The sequence below is a fragment of the Sus scrofa genome, chromosome X (genome assembly GCF_054392235.1).
Source record: "Sus scrofa isolate SSC_HxYL_T2T_F1_AM1 chromosome X, Sscrofa_HxYL_maternal_Yorkshire_Landrace_v2.0, whole genome shotgun sequence".
Taxonomy (NCBI): Eukaryota; Metazoa; Chordata; class Mammalia; order Artiodactyla; family Suidae; genus Sus; species Sus scrofa.
The window spans coordinates 7,906,315-7,921,851 of NC_139401.1; the positions used below are offsets into that span (position 1 = coordinate 7,906,315).

At 42.6% G+C, this 15,537-nt stretch overlaps 1 protein-coding gene across 21 annotated transcripts in view; it reads right to left on the minus strand.

Moving 5' to 3' along the window:
* Nucleotides 1-15,537, minus strand: part of LOC146394455 (patatin-like phospholipase domain-containing protein 4) — an 81,474-nt gene that overhangs the window by 42,199 nt on the left and 23,738 nt on the right. For 17 of the 21 annotated variants that reach the window (XR_014834979.1, XR_014834974.1, XR_014834975.1 and 14 more), the window contains one exon: nt 3,119-3,271. The exons of 2 other annotated variants lie outside the window; for them this stretch is intronic. Coding sequence is in view for 9 of the 19 variants with exons in the window: in XM_085007115.1 (XP_084863241.1) it covers nt 3,119-3,271 (153 nt within the window). In the remaining 10 variants the exon portion in view is untranslated. Of the gene's footprint in view, nt 1-2,194; nt 2,409-3,118; nt 3,272-15,537 lie in introns of those variants that run through there. 2 more of the 21 variants (XM_085007118.1, XM_085007116.1) reach the window with 1 other exon arrangement.

The window sequence follows — 15,537 nt, forward strand, 5'->3', positions numbered from 1 at the left end:
GCCTGTCGGCAGCGCCCATTTCCGTGAGGAGAGCCGCGCACTGAACCGCCACAGAGCACGCACGGTGACCTGCCTCCGGTGGCACAGCACACCTGGAGGACATATTCTATTGCCACATCGCCCTCATTAGAAAGCTGCTGCGCCGCAGACCGATGTTTAAAAAACCCTACAGGATCTTTCAAGTCAAGTACCAGCCACTAACATAGTCAAAGACATATACAGTAGGTGCAAACTACTTGTAAAACATCTACCATATTGAGATGTGGTTTTGCTAGCTAGGTCAAGGTGTCAAGAAATGACTTATTGAAATATTCAGATTATCCACAAAAATGACCAACAGGAAGGGGAAAAATCTAGGGAACAAACAGATATAAGAATGAATTGAGAATCCATCCATCCAGGAGTTCCTGTCGTGGCTCAGTCGAAATGAATCTGATTAGCATCCATGAGGAGGCAGGTTTGATCCCTGGCCTTGCTCAGTGGGTTAAGGATCTGGCGTTGCTATGGCGTAGGTCACAGACAGGGCTCTGATCTGGCATGGCTGTGGCTGTGGGGTAGGCCAGCGGCTATAGCTCTGATTCGACCCCGAGCCTGGGAACCTCCATATGCCACATGTGTGGCCCTAAAAAGAATCCATCCACTACAAGTCACGTATTAAAACAGCGTATTAGGATTTAAGTACATATTTGCTGGAGTAGGAAAAGATCTGTATCTTCAAGCAACATCCGTACTCTCTGTGAGTCTAGCATAACTTGTAAGAAATGAGGCAGCCATCGGTGTTTGCGTGCTGAAAGTTGTGAATTTGGGGGTTTTAAGTACCATAAAATGGATTGAAAGAAGGGCTTCAAAGGGTAGAAAGAGAAATGCACAACAATTAACGACGCGCAATTAAGCGAGTATGTGTCTCGCTGCTCCTTGCTAATTCAGAGGCCATGCTTGGCAAAGCCCCATAAAAACAGACTGAAGATGGAAGACGGTACATGAGTTAGTACCAACCCACACACCAGCCCTCAAGTGACAGGACCACTCAGAGAATCGAAGAGCTGAGGTCAGCATCGCAGGATTTTCCAGTAAGGAAGGAACGCTGATTCTGGACTGAATGCTTATTTGCCAGGCCACTGGGCGGACTTGGTTGTGCTTGTAGTATTTCATCCATCTACATTCCTAGAGTGGCTCTGTCTAGTACACAGACGAACAGATGAGCCTTTTGTGAAGGACGGCCTTGAAGGAGGAGGGAGGGAGAGAGACCAGGTGGAGAGACAGAGCTCGGGAGACGGGACTGGATATGAATGGCAGCCAGATTCAGATATCACGTTCGTATGGATGACAGCCATCCAGTTTCAGAGCAGGCACGCATCCAAAGAGCCTGACCATTACCTGAGCGAGTGGGCGGGGCTGTGAGGGAGGAAACGGTAAGGAAACCACACCGGAGCTTCTGGGAACCTCTGCTCTGCGCTCCTACCACCTCTCCAGGGGCCTCTGCACACCCCTAGGAAAGCAAGGCTTTGGTCTCCCACCCCTGGTTAAAGCCTTTCCTGATGCCAGCTCTTCCCCAAACCCTGTCTCTCATATCCCAGAGGGACTGAGGACCCGCCGGGTTCAGCCTGAGAGCACAGTTCCTTCTGTTCTGGAGCTACGGGACACTGCTACCTCCTAGAAACACCCAGCCTTCACAGCCTGAAGGATAACGCCACGTTCCCTATGCAGACAATGTGTCCATCAAAGCCGTCTATTTTCAGCGTTCCATGGTTTTCCCCCAAGAGCCTACCCTCTTACATTCCCAAAGGGCTTTCAAAAGGACATGACAGTTCTATTTTTTGTTTTAGGGCCACACCATGGCATATGAAGGTTCCCAGGCTAGGGGTCAAATCAGAGCTGTAGCCGCCGGCCTACACCACAGCCACAGCGAATCCGCACCCCATCTGCAACCTACGCCACTGCCCATGGCCAGGACCTTAACCCACCGAGCGAGACCAGAGATGGAACCTGCATCCTCATGGATGCTAGTCAGATTCATTTCCTCTGAGCCATGATGGGAACTCCACGACAGTCCTTTTTAAAACATTCCTTGTCACCCAAATGTGCCCTTTTTAATGACAAATTCTCACAAGATGCCTCTTATTTCCTCATACCAAGTCATGATTTAAATAGTAAAAATTAAAAACCTTAGAAAAACTAAAACAGAGAATTAAGATAGGCTTTTAAAAGGAATTTAATTAGAAACCTCCATCAAGGATTGTGTCAAGTGTATTCCACGTAATAAACATTTACGCATTCTGCTCAAACCAGCTTTCTTTAAGTAAAAACTTGACGGCGTCATCAAAACCACGCTGATACAGGGATTCCATTATCCTCTTGTTTGGTGGGAAAAGGGCTTGGTGAAGCCTCACTAAGTTTGCCATGGACAACTAGGACAGAAAGACAAACTGGAGCTGAAAGGTATCACAGTACAGGTAAACGTGTGCTGTTTCTGTCATTTGAGCTTTCTTCTCATCACAGATATGAGAGATTTTTTTCAAACATCAGCAGCCAAAAAAATGAAAAGTTCCACTCCAACACAGAGACTGCATGAGGGTCTCTCAGCCTTGGTGCTACTGACATTTTGGGCCAGATGCTTCTTTGTGGTGCTATCTGGAGGGCATCCCAGATGTGACCTCCCAAAAGTCTCCAGACATCACCCAGTGTCTCCTGCGTGTAATATCACCTCCTGTTGACAGCTATTAGACTAGATTAGGGAAAGCAACAGCTTCATGTAAATTATTCTGTTCGGTCCCTCACTTTTTCTCGGATATTTTTACATCTTAATGACCGCCTTCTCTTCACGCAACTACATGATCTAATTTAAAGCTGTACTGAAATCCTGCCAAGTTTATTGACCTGAAAAATCCGTGAAGGAATGCAAACTATTTCACAAACAGACAGTTAATAAATAGTCAAAGGATGGCACGATTACAGCCCCCAGGTCCCAGGGGCTATCTGCACGAGACATGCTGACAAGTACTAAGAATGTTTTGTGCCATTTGCACATACCACTATCAATGAGTTGCCCATTTTGGAAGCATGTGGAATGTTCTGGCCGAGGAGGAGCCTTCGAATGTCAGTGAACGTCATCACTCACCAGTATGTGCTGGTTGGCGATGCCGACATAGAGACCCAGCTGCCCTTTGTCCTGTGGGGAGATGTCCAGTCGCCCGCTGAATGGTGAGATGGTCACTGTCCGGCCGCCAGGCAGGATGGGCAGGCTGTCGGTGAAGCCACCGTCTATCCATTTCTGTGGAAAGACACGCCCCTTGTTGACACACCACCCACATGAAGAAAATGAGCCTGGATTTCTCGATAGGACTCTGCTTCCAACAACTCATGCCATGGAGACTGATTTCCTAAGTCACTATTTAGGGGGTCAGTTTGGGATTTGTTTGGGAAGCAAAGCACATCTTTCTATGCCTATCACTGACCCATAAGAACACTGGACAGAATCAGGAAATGCTTCCAGTTGGTGAAGAGCTTTATGGAGACTGTTTTACTTAAGAGGGACCTGCATTTCTACTGATTACAGTGCGTGCAGAAGAAGCCAAGTGTCATTAGCTCGGGATGCATCACCTCATCAGAGTGGAAAGCCAAGTTTACTCTTGCCACGGGACCAACCATGCCCTACCACAGGCGCTGCCGTTTTTATCCCAAGACCTGGAATTCAGCACTTTCTGCACCCAACTTAAAACAACCAGAAACCGTTCTATTTCCAAAGCAGCTCCCTTCAAGCCACGAAACACGAGAGGTGCTACATCGAGATGAGATTCCGTGCTTTGAGACCCAAGGCCAAAGCAGAGGGAGGGACAGAGCAGGCCAGAAAAGCTTCTAAAGGCTTCTGCTCCTGGCTCTTGGGGGCTGAGGAAACATCAAGACAATAAACCTTGTGCCGTTTCCAGGCAGAAGAGTTTCAATCTGTCCTAGAACCTATGTTGTCGCGTCATCCGCTCTAACAAACAGGGCAATACACAAAACTAAAGCTCAACCCCTCCAGTTATACCTGCCTTGGAAATATCCTGCAGCTGAGATGCACAAGGGCAAAAGAAGACTGGGAATTGTGGAGAACCCCTCACAAAAGTGTCTTTTGCGGAGGAAGCAAGGAGGTGCGCTAAGGAGTGGGACACAGCTTAGCATACAGTATCTCTAATGCTGTTAAAAACCATGCATTCATCTTTGTCGTTTCTTTATTAAACACAGGGAAGAACCCCAAAGAGCTGTATCTTTGTTGTCGCATGTTTTATCTTGATTTCTAAGGCTGGTACTGCAGTGTTTACAAAGGCCTCAGCCAGCCACCAACTCCAGCCAGAGGGAACAAAAATAAGCAAAGAAAAGGTGACCATGTGTCTCTTTTGAGGGTGCTGCTTTTTGGAGGAGGAGAAAGAGCCTACAAAGATTTGATTAAAATTAACCTGACCTGGATAGAGAAAAGAGAACACATATTGCAGAATTATGGATATTAAATGGACAAAGTCACATGTTTACGTATAATATGTATGTGGGAATTTACTCACATACATATACACACATGATTATTCACAGTCTAAAAAAGCATACAGTGAGAAGGTCTCCAGATATCTGATTCTGTGCCTTACTGTCCTGGAGTTGTTTTTTTTTTTTTTTCCTGTCTGCTTTGGGTGTAGATACCGATTTCTGGAATAGGCCAATACTTTGAGAGAGAGAGAGAAAAAAAGACACCTTACGAACTACCTTTCATAGTCTCCGTAAAATATCTCACCAAGGATGTGAAAATTCATAGAGGTTGCATTAAGGGAAATTAAAAATACGTATCCATTGTCATATAACTCAAGGAAGAGCTCATCTGAGTTCTTCAGCTGAAGGAAGAGAAAGTCGATGTGGCTCGTGACGTTGCCAAGTGTTCTAATTTGGAGGCTGAGGACGGCAGTTCCACGGGGCTGGGAATCCTTCTGCCAATTTTCTTTTTGCATTTACTATTATTTTTAAAAATTTTACTGGTGTATCGGCGTTCCTGCTATGGCGCAGCAGGTTAAGGATCTGGCGTTGCCACAGCTGTGGTATAGGCTGCAGCTGCAGCATGGATTCGATCCCTGGCCTGGGAACTTCTATATGCTGTGCATGTGGCCAAAAAAAATTTTTTTTTAATTGGAGTATAAGCATTTTTTATTGGAGCTCCTGTCGTGGCTTAGCGGTTAATAAGCCTGACTAGCATCCATGAGTGTGCAGGTTCAATCCCTGGCCTCACTCAGTGGGTTAAGGATCTGGTGTTGCAGTGAGCTGTGGGGTAGGTCACAGATGTAGCTTGGATCCTGCGTTGCTGTGGCTCTGGTGTAGGCTGGCCACTAGAGCACCGATTCAACCCCTAGCTGGGGAACCTCCATATGCCATGGGTGCGGCCTTTAAAAGACCAAAAAAAAGATTTTTTCTATTGGAGTATAGCTGATTTACAATGTCCTGTTAGTTTCAGGTATATAGCAAAGTGAATCAGTTATACATACACATATATCCTTTCTTGTTCAGATTCTTTTCCCCTATAGGTTATTACAGACTACTGAGTCAAGTTCCTTGTACTATACAGTAGCTCCTTGTTACTTTATCTATTTTATATGGAATAGTATGTATTTGATAAGTCCAAACTCCGAATTTATCCCTCCCTCTTTTTCCAAATTTTGTTTGCTCTGATTTACTTACTGTGATTGGATAAATGCCTAAGGAAAACAGACAGCTTACCCAATGCCCTGATTAAATTTTCACTGATGGGAGGTCTCGTCATGGCGTAGCAGAAGTGAATCCAACTAGTATCCATGAGAATGCAGGGTTTGATTCCCAGCCTCGTTGCCATGAGCTGTGGTGTAGGTCACAGATGTGATCTAGATCCCAAGTTGCTGTGCCTGTAGCATAGGCCGGCAGCTGCAGCTCCAATTCGACCCCTAGCCTGGAAAATTCCATATGCCATGAGTGTGGCCCTAAAAAGAAAAAAAAAAAAATTTTTCAGTGTTACTTGCTTCTCTATAACCAGACCACCACCAGCTCAGATGCTCCAAGTGCAGTGAATACATCTTATCCCCTAATTTATTTATTTATTTATTTTGTCCTTTTGCCATTTCTAGGGCTGCCACAGCTGCGGCATATGGAGGTTCCCAGGCTGGGGGTCAAATCGGAGCTGTAGCCACCAGCCTACACCACAGCCACATCAACACCAGATCCAAGCCGCATCTGCGACCTACACCACAGCTCACGGCAACGCCAGATCCTTAACCCACTGAGCAGGGCCAGGGATCGAACCCACAACCTCACGGTTCCTAGTCGGATTCGTTAACCCCTGAGCCATGGCGGAACTCCTTATCCCCTAGTTTATACTCTTATGAGCTGTTTCATTCCCAACAACCACACATACATTCATGTACCCTGATTCTAACAGATCTTCTGGAAACAAGGGTAACCACAGCCAGTGTTCCTGGGTGCAAATATCTTATATCTCATGTGCTACGAGTCATTTCAAATTCTGCATTTTATGTCCTTGTGGCCATGACTTCTCTGGCTGCTTGCTATACATTCCTGCATGTCACACCCACATTCCCACCTCATGGGCACGTTTCCACAAGCTGGAAGCCACTTCCCCAAGTCCTAAGATTCCCAAATCCTCCTCATGGTTCTTCTCATGATGGTTTTGCCCTGTGTTTGTTAGTTTTCACGTCAAAACACCACCCATCCTCATCCTCAAAGGAAAGAGGAGGTCAAATGTGTTTAAAAAAAAAAAAAAAAAAAAAAAAAAGATAGAAAATCCCAGGCAAAATGTTTTTCAAATGTCAAACGTGCCGCTGGCCACACAGTGGCTGTCACTTGTCCTAATACCCTTTATTCCCATGTCTGACCATATTCTAAACATGCCCCATGCTAAGGTCAACTGTCTGTGTTCCCCGAGTGGTGAATAAGCAGCTGCTCCATAGAAAAGCGAAGCTCATGCCCCGTGGTGGGGTGGGGGCATGCTGTGGCTGTTCTCTCAGGGCTACAGCATTGAAAGCCAGAGTTAATGCCATTATTCTAAAGGGGTAGAGCACCTGTCACTCCCAAGCCAGGCGGGGTTTTCATCTGTCAGTCCTTGCCAACTGTTCCCTTACACATGAGGCGCGATGGCTCCTTTGAGTTTATGAATTCTAGCAACTCTTGTTATGTGATGAAAGGGCAAGACCTGAAAACCCGAGGTGGTCCCCTCTGCTGAGAGGACCTATTTGTTCATGCAGCAAGACCTTCCAGAACCCCCACGGCGCATCTGGATATGCATTCCACGCTGTGATGTGATCGTGACAGACCTTCGATGCAGGGCTGAATTTTCTTAACGTACATGTTGCCCAAAAAAACAGGTCAATAAAAAAAATACTTTTTTGGAGGAATGAATGAGATGTTGCTATCTATAATTATTATAAATATCAAGGCACAGTATTTACATGGTTTGTGAAACAGCATCTCATGTATCCTTTAATTTCATCTTTACAAGAACCCCACTGTATGTAGGAAGGTCATGCTAGTAGTACGTTGGGTTTCCTCATTTTAATGGCAAGGCAAAGGAAGCTGGCAGCTTTACTTGCTCTAGGACAGAGGGTGGGCCAGCACTTGCTTCTGTGAATAAAGTTCTCCTGGCCCGTGGCCATGCTCTTCTCAACCTCACATGGCATTCCCACAAAACAGCAAAGGTGAGGGGTAGTGGTGACAGACTGTATGTCTCAGGATGTATAAAGTATTTGCTGTCTGATACTTTCAGAAAATATCTGCCACCCTTGCTGGAAAACATGCTGAGAAAAGGGCTGGAGCTGGTCTTCTTTCTTCAAGTCACAGGGAATATTTGATAGCGGCGGGAAAGATCAGCATCAAGAGACCAGCAACCTCCAAACAACTCATACAACTCAACCACAAAAAAGCCAACAACCCAATGGAAAAATGGACAAAAGACCTGAATAGACATTTCTCCAAGGAAGATATCAGATAGCCAACAAGCACATGAAAAAAATGCTCAACATCTCTGATTACTAGAGAAATGCAAATACAAACTACTATGAGGTACCACCCCACATCAATCAGAATGGCCATCATTAATAAGTCCACAAATAACAAATGCTGGAGAGGATGTGGAGAAAAGGGAACCCTTCTGCACTGTTGGTGCCAATCTAAACTGGTAAAACCACTATGGAAAACAGTATGGAGGTACCTCACAAAACTAAATATGGAACTACCATATGACCCAGCAATCCCACTCATGGGCATATATCCATATAAAACTTTCCTTGAAAAAGACACATGCACTCATATGTTCATAGCAGCATTATTCACAATAGCCAAGACACAGAAACAACCTAAATGTCCATCAACGGATGAATGGATTAAGAAGGTGTAGTATATATACACAATGGAATACTACTCAGCCATCAAAAGAACAAAATCATGCCACTTGCAACAACATGGATGGGACTAGATACCCTCATACTAAGTGAAATACGTCAGAAAGAGAAAGACAAATACATATGATATCACTTATATCTGGAATCTAACATACAGCACAAATAAACCCTTCCACAGAAAAGAAACTCATAGACTTGGAGAATGTACTTGTGGTTACCAAGAAGGAAGGGGAGGGCGTGGGATGGACTGGGAATCTGAGGATAATAGATGCAAACTATTGCCTTTGGAATGGACAAGCAATGAGATCCTGCTGTATAGCACAGGAAACTGTATCTAGTCACTTGTGATGGAAAATGATGGGGGATGATGTGAGAAAGAGAATGAATATGTATGTGTGACTGGGTCACTTTGGTGTACAGTAGAAAACTGACAGAACACTATAAACCAGCTATAATGGAAGAAAAAAATAAAAATCATTAAAAAAAAAAGAGAGACCAGCAACCTAAAACAATTCAGTACATATATAGACTGCTGTATCAACGTTTAATGAGAACTGCAACCCAAAAAATTGTAATAGAGACACACATAAAAAAGAGAAACGAGTTTCCAGTGTGGTTCAGTAGGTTAAGAATTCAACATAGCCTTCATGACTATCAGTTAAGGTAAGATTCCTGTTGTGGCTCAGCAGCAATGAACCCAACTAGTATCCATGATGATGTGGGTTCAATCTCTGGCCTTGCTTAGTGGTTTAATAATCCAATGTTGCCACAAGCTGTGGCATAGGTTGCAGATGGAGCTTGGAGCTGTTGTTGCTGTAGCTGTGGTGCAGGCTGGCAGCTACAGCTGTGATTTAACCCATAAATTGGGAATTTCCATATGCCACATGTGCAGCCATAAAAAAATAAACAAAAGTAAACCAGGAGTTCCTGTCGTGGCTCAGCAGTTAACAAATCCAACTAGCATCCATGAGGACATGGCTTTGACCCCTGACCTTGCTCAGTGGGTTAAGGATCTGGGATTGCCATGAAGCTGTGATATAGGTCACCGACATGGCTTGGATCCCAAGTTTCTGTGGCTTTGGTGCAGGCTGGCAGCTACAGCTCCAGTTTGACCCCTTGCCTGGAAACCTCCACATGCTATGGGTGCGTCCCTAAAAAGACAAAAAGAAAAAAGAAAACCAAATAAAACACTAAAGATAGTCATCAAATTACAAGAGAAGCAAACAAATGAGGAAGGGAAGAAAAAAAGACCTAAAATAGTAAGTCCAAAACAATTAAGAAAATAGCAATATTGCTATTTATTGTAATTATTGTAATGCAATAATTACATTGAATGTAGATGAATTAAATGCTCCAACCAAAAGATATAGATTGGATGAATGAATACAAAACCAAAATCCAGGCTGAATGGATACAAAACCAAAATCCACATATATACTGTCTACAGGAGACACACTTCAGATAAAAGGACACATAGAGACTGAAAGTGAGGGGATGGAACAAGGTATTCCATGCACATAGAAATGCAAAGAAAGCTGGAGCGGCAATACTCAGACAAAACAGACTTTAAAATAAAGATGGTCCAAGAGACAATGAAGGATACTACCCAATGGTCAAAGGATCAATCAAAGAAGAAGATATAACAGTTGTAAATATATACACATCCAACATAAGAGCACCAGAGTAAATAAGGCCAACAGCCATAAAAGGAGAATTCTACAGGAACACAATAATAGTGGGGGACTTTAAACATCCCATTTATCCCAATGGATAGATCATCCAGAATAAAAAATCAACAAGGAACCACAGGCCTTAAATGATACATTAGACCAGATAGACTTAACTGATAAGTCTTACAAGATTCCATCTAAAAGCAACACAATACACATTCTTCTCAAATGCACATGGAACAGCCTCTAGGACTGATCACATTCTAGGCCACAAATCAAGCTATTGTAAATTTAAGAAAATTAAAATTATATCAAACAGCTTTTCTGACCACAGTTCTATGACACTATAAATCACCTAAGAAAAAAACAGCAAAAAACACCAATGCTTGAAAGCTAAACAATATGCTACTAATCATCAACAGATCATTGAGGAAATTTAAGAGGCAATCTTAAAATTCCTAGAGACAAATGAGAATGAAAACGTGATGATCCAAAACCTATGAGATGCAGCAAAAGCAGTTCTAAGAGGGAAGTTTGTAGCAATACAATTTTACCTCAGGAGACAAGAAAAATCTACAATAAACAATCTAACCTTACATTTACAGCAACTAGGGAAAGAATAACAAGCAAAACCCAAAGTTAGTAGAAGGAAAGAAAGCCTAAAAATCAGAGCAGAAATAAATGTAATGGAAAGAAAGAAAACAAATGGAAAACTTCAATGAAACTAAAGACTGGTTCTTTGAAAAGATCAATGAAAATGATAAACCCTGGAGATCCCACTGTGGCTCAGCAGTAAAAACCCAGCTGGTATCCCTGAGGACTTGGGTTCAATCCCTGACCTCATTCAGTGGGCTAAGGATCCAGCATTGCCATGAGCTGCAGTGTAGGTCTCAGCCAAGGATTCTGCATTGCTGTGGCTGTGGTGTAGACTGGCCACACCCTAGCCTGGGAACATCCATATGCTGTGGGTGCAGCCCTACACAAACAAAAAAGGACAAAAAATATGATAAACCTTTAGCCAGACTCATCGAGACAAAAAGGGGAACGATTCAAATCAATAAAATTAGAAATGAAAAAGAAGTTACAACTGACACCACAGAAATACAAAGGATCCTAAGAGATTATAACAAGCAGCTCTATGCCAATAAAATGTACAATCTAAAAGAAACGGACAAATCCTTAGAAAAATACAACCTGTCAAGACTGAAGCAGGAAGAAATACAAAATATGAATAGACCGTTAAAAGTACTGAAATTGAAACTGATTAAAATAACTTCAAAAAGGAGTTCCCTCATGGCTTAGTGGGTTAAAGACCTGGCATTATCACTGCTATGGCTCTGGTTACAGGTGTGCCACAGGTTCAATCCCTGGCCCAGGAACTTCTATATGCTGTGGGCAAAGCCAAACAAACTACCCACCTTACAAAATACAGTCTACAACCAGATGGATTTATAGGAGAATTCCATCAAAATTCACAGAGATTTAACACCTTTTCTTCTGAAACCCTTCAAAAAAATTGCAGAGAAAGAGAACACTCTCAAGCTTGTCCTATGAGGCCACCATCACCCTGATTTCAAAACCAGACAAAGATAAGGAAAAAAAAAAGAAGGAAAATTACAGGTCATTTTACTGATGAACATAGATGCAAACATCCTCAACAAAGTATTACCAAACTGAATCCAACAATATATTAAAAAGATCATATACCATAATTAAATGGGACTTATCCCAGGGATGCAAGTATTCTTCACTATATGCAAATCAATCAATGTGATATATCACATTAACAAACTGAATAAAAACCGTATGATTATCTCAATAAATGCAGAAAGCTTTTGACAAAATTCAACACCCAATTTTGATAAAAACTCTCCAGGAAGTGAGCATAGAGGGAATCTACCTCAACAATAATAAAGGCCATATATGACAAACCCATAGCTAACATCATTCTCAACAGAGAAAAGCTGAGAGAATTTCCTTTAAGATCAGGAACAAGACAAGGAATTCCCTCGTGGCTAAGTGGGTTAAGGACCTGGCATTATCACTGCTATGGCTCTGGTTACAGGTGTGCCACAGGTTCAATCCCTGGCCCAGGAACTCCTATATGCTATGGGCACTGCCAGTCAACATATTTTGCAAGTCCTAGCCACGGCAATCAGAGAAAAAGAAAGGAATCCAAATGGAAAAGAAGAAGTAAAACTGCCACTGTTTACAGATGACATGATACTATACATATAAAATCCTAAAGATTCTACCATAAAACTAGTCTAATCAATGACTTCAGTAAAGCTGCAGGATGAAAGACAGCAATCTCTTGCATTTCTACATACTAACAACAAAAGTTCAGAAAGAGAAATTATGGAAACAATCCCATTTGACATCACAAAAACAGTAAAACACCTAGGAATAAACCTACCTAAAGAGACCAAAGACCTGTACTCTGAAAAGACACTGACGAAAGAAATCAAGGAGAACACAAACAGATGGAAAGATATAAAGCTCTTGGACTTAACAATCAATATTGTCAAAATGACCACACTACCCAAGGCAATCTACAGATTCAATACAATCCCTTTCAAATTACTAATGGCATTTTTCATAGAACTCAAACTAAATATTTTAAAATTTGTATGGAAACACAAAAGACCCACATAGCCAAAGCAATCTTGAAAATGAAAAATGGAACTGGAGGAATCAGGCTCCCTGTCTTCAGACTGCAAAGCTATAGTCATCAAAACATGGTACTGACACAAAAACAGAAATTTAGAGAAAGGGAAGAGAAATGAAAGCCTAGAGATAAACCTACACACCTATAGTCAACTAATCTATGACAAAGGAGGCAAGAATGTACAATGCAGCAAGGACAGCCTCTTCAGTAAGTGGTGCTGGGTGAATTGGACAGCTATGTATAAAAGAATGAAATTAAAGTGCTCTGTAACACCATACACGCAAATAAACTCAAAATGGATTAAAGACCTAAATATAAAATCAAATACTATAATAAAACTCCTAGAGGCAAGTATAGGCAGAACACTCTTTGACATAAATAGCAGCAACATCTTTTTGGATCCACTTCTTAGAGTAATGAAAACAAAAACAAAATAAACAAATGGGACCTCATTAAACTTAAAAGCTTTTACACAGCAAAGGAAATCATTAAACAAACAAAAGGACAACCCACACATGGGAGAAAATCTTTGCAAGTGATTAATCTCCAAAATATATAAACATCTTATCCAGCTTTATATATTAAAAAAAAAAAATCAGGAGTTCCCATTGTGGCGCAGTGGTTAATGAATCCAACTGGGAACCATGAGGTTGTGGGTTCGATCCCTGCCCTTGCTCAGTGGGTTAAAGATCCAGCGTTGCTGTGAGCTGTGGTGTAGGTTGCAGATGTGGCTCGGATCCCGCGTTGCTATGGCTCTGGCGTAGGCTGGTGGCTACAGCTCTAATTGGACCCCTAGCCTGGGTACCTCCATGTGCCGTGGGAGCAGCCCAAGAAGTGGCAAAAAGCCAAAAAAAAAAAAATTGTTTCTGCAGGGATGGGAGGAAGTGGAGCAGGGGAGGTAAATGTGATTTGGAAATGAATTTGGTAGTTGCAAACATACTTTGTTTGCTGTCATTATACAGAGAACCAAGATTTATGCCCAGGGAAGGTTCTTGGTTTGTGAGCCTCAAAAGATGGAGCCTGGTGGGGTGGGGACAGAAGAGGGGAGTGAGGGGTAAAGGAAGGAGGAGGGGAAAAGAGAGGGTGTTTGTGTGAAGGAGATACCTGCCCCCAGGACATAGGTCATCCCATGTGGGATGAAGAACCATGGGCGAGGAGAAGCAACAGGAGACTTTTTAATCAAAGGAAGACAGGTTAAAATAAACAAAATTAAAAACTGAGATTCCCTGCAGTACTGACTTCTACGCAATGATGATTCTTGGTACAACACCCACTCACTGACTTAAGTTTTGGATTTCTGGAGGCTGCTCCAAAATGTTGACTCCAGATACCCAATCTTCAGGAAACACTGTAAGAGTTATTAGCAGCTGACATTCTATAAATGCTATAGAGAAAATATTCGCTGGAAGACGAGCCTATTTTTTCAAAAGTCAAATGGACATGCAAAACAGTTTAAAAAGCTGATGAAAAAGAAGCTTCTCCATCAGCATAGCTGTAAACTGATCACCAGAGTTCCATTAAGCCAAGTCTAACTGGTCGCCCGGGCAGCCATCACTGTTTGCTGTGACAGTGATTGAGCTACAATCTATGGGAAATGTCTTAAATTATGAAGAAATAGGTCCTGAGGGCTAGAGAAGTAATTGTGTATAAATACATACTTACGGTATCCTATTACTCTCTTTCCCACAGGTATGTCAGTAAAAAAGGGTTAATCACAACACTGAATCAACTAAATTTCAATAATTTTTTTTTTTAAAAGAGAAAGGATTAACAATCCCTAATCCATGCAAAAGCTCAATGGACTAAAAAACTACAGTGATAGGTAGTCTACACACAATGGATTGTCCAAACCTTGCCTGAATTCTAACTCAGGCCAAAGAACCCCTGCCCCAAACCCTACAGCTTTTCTTCTGATATGCACGTGTCACTTCCAAGGCTAAAATATCAAAATAACAGGAGGTTCCCATTGTGCCTCAGTGGTAAGGAGCCAGACGAGTCCCCATGAGGATGCAGGCTTGATCCTCGGCCTCACTCAGCGGGTTAAGGATCCGGCATGGCCGTGAGCTGTGGTGTAGGTTGCAGATGTGGCTCGGATCTCATGTTGCTGTGGCTGTGGCATAGGCCAGCAGCTATAGCTCCAACTCGACCCCTAGCCTGGGAACTTCCCTATGCTGCAGGTGTGGCCCTAAAAGGAAAAACAGCAACAAAAACAGAGTAATAGTCACTTGCCAACATTGTTCTCCCTTAAAATGAAAAAACAAACCAACAAACAAAAGCACTGATCAGTTCAGAATGACTCTCTTGAAAATCTTTATTCTTGTTTCCAATTGATAACCAGAATGTGTGAAAGCAGGGTCTGAAAGTAGGCACATTCCTCCCGCTTCCTTCATCACTGGAAAGAGGCCATATGTATGGAAAGAAAATTCACAGGTAAAAAACCCAAGACTGAACTTCAATTTATTTCCATTTATGCATTGATTCAATTGTTAATGAATATCTACTATAAGGAGGGTAGATAAAGCCAGAAAAATGACAAAAACTTTTTAAACGCAAGTTTTCCGAGAAATCATACTACTTTTAACAACCTGTCGAGAGCAGATTATCAGTATCAGATTTCTAATCTGGAATCTTCCCTTGCCATTTATTTCTTCTTCTTAGGGCCATACCTGCAGCATATGGACGTTCCCAGGCTAGGGGTCAAATCTGAGCGGCAGGTGCCAGCCTACGCCAACAGCCACAGCAGCACCTGATCCAAGTCACGTCTCTGACCTACACTGCAACTCACAGCAATGCCAGATCC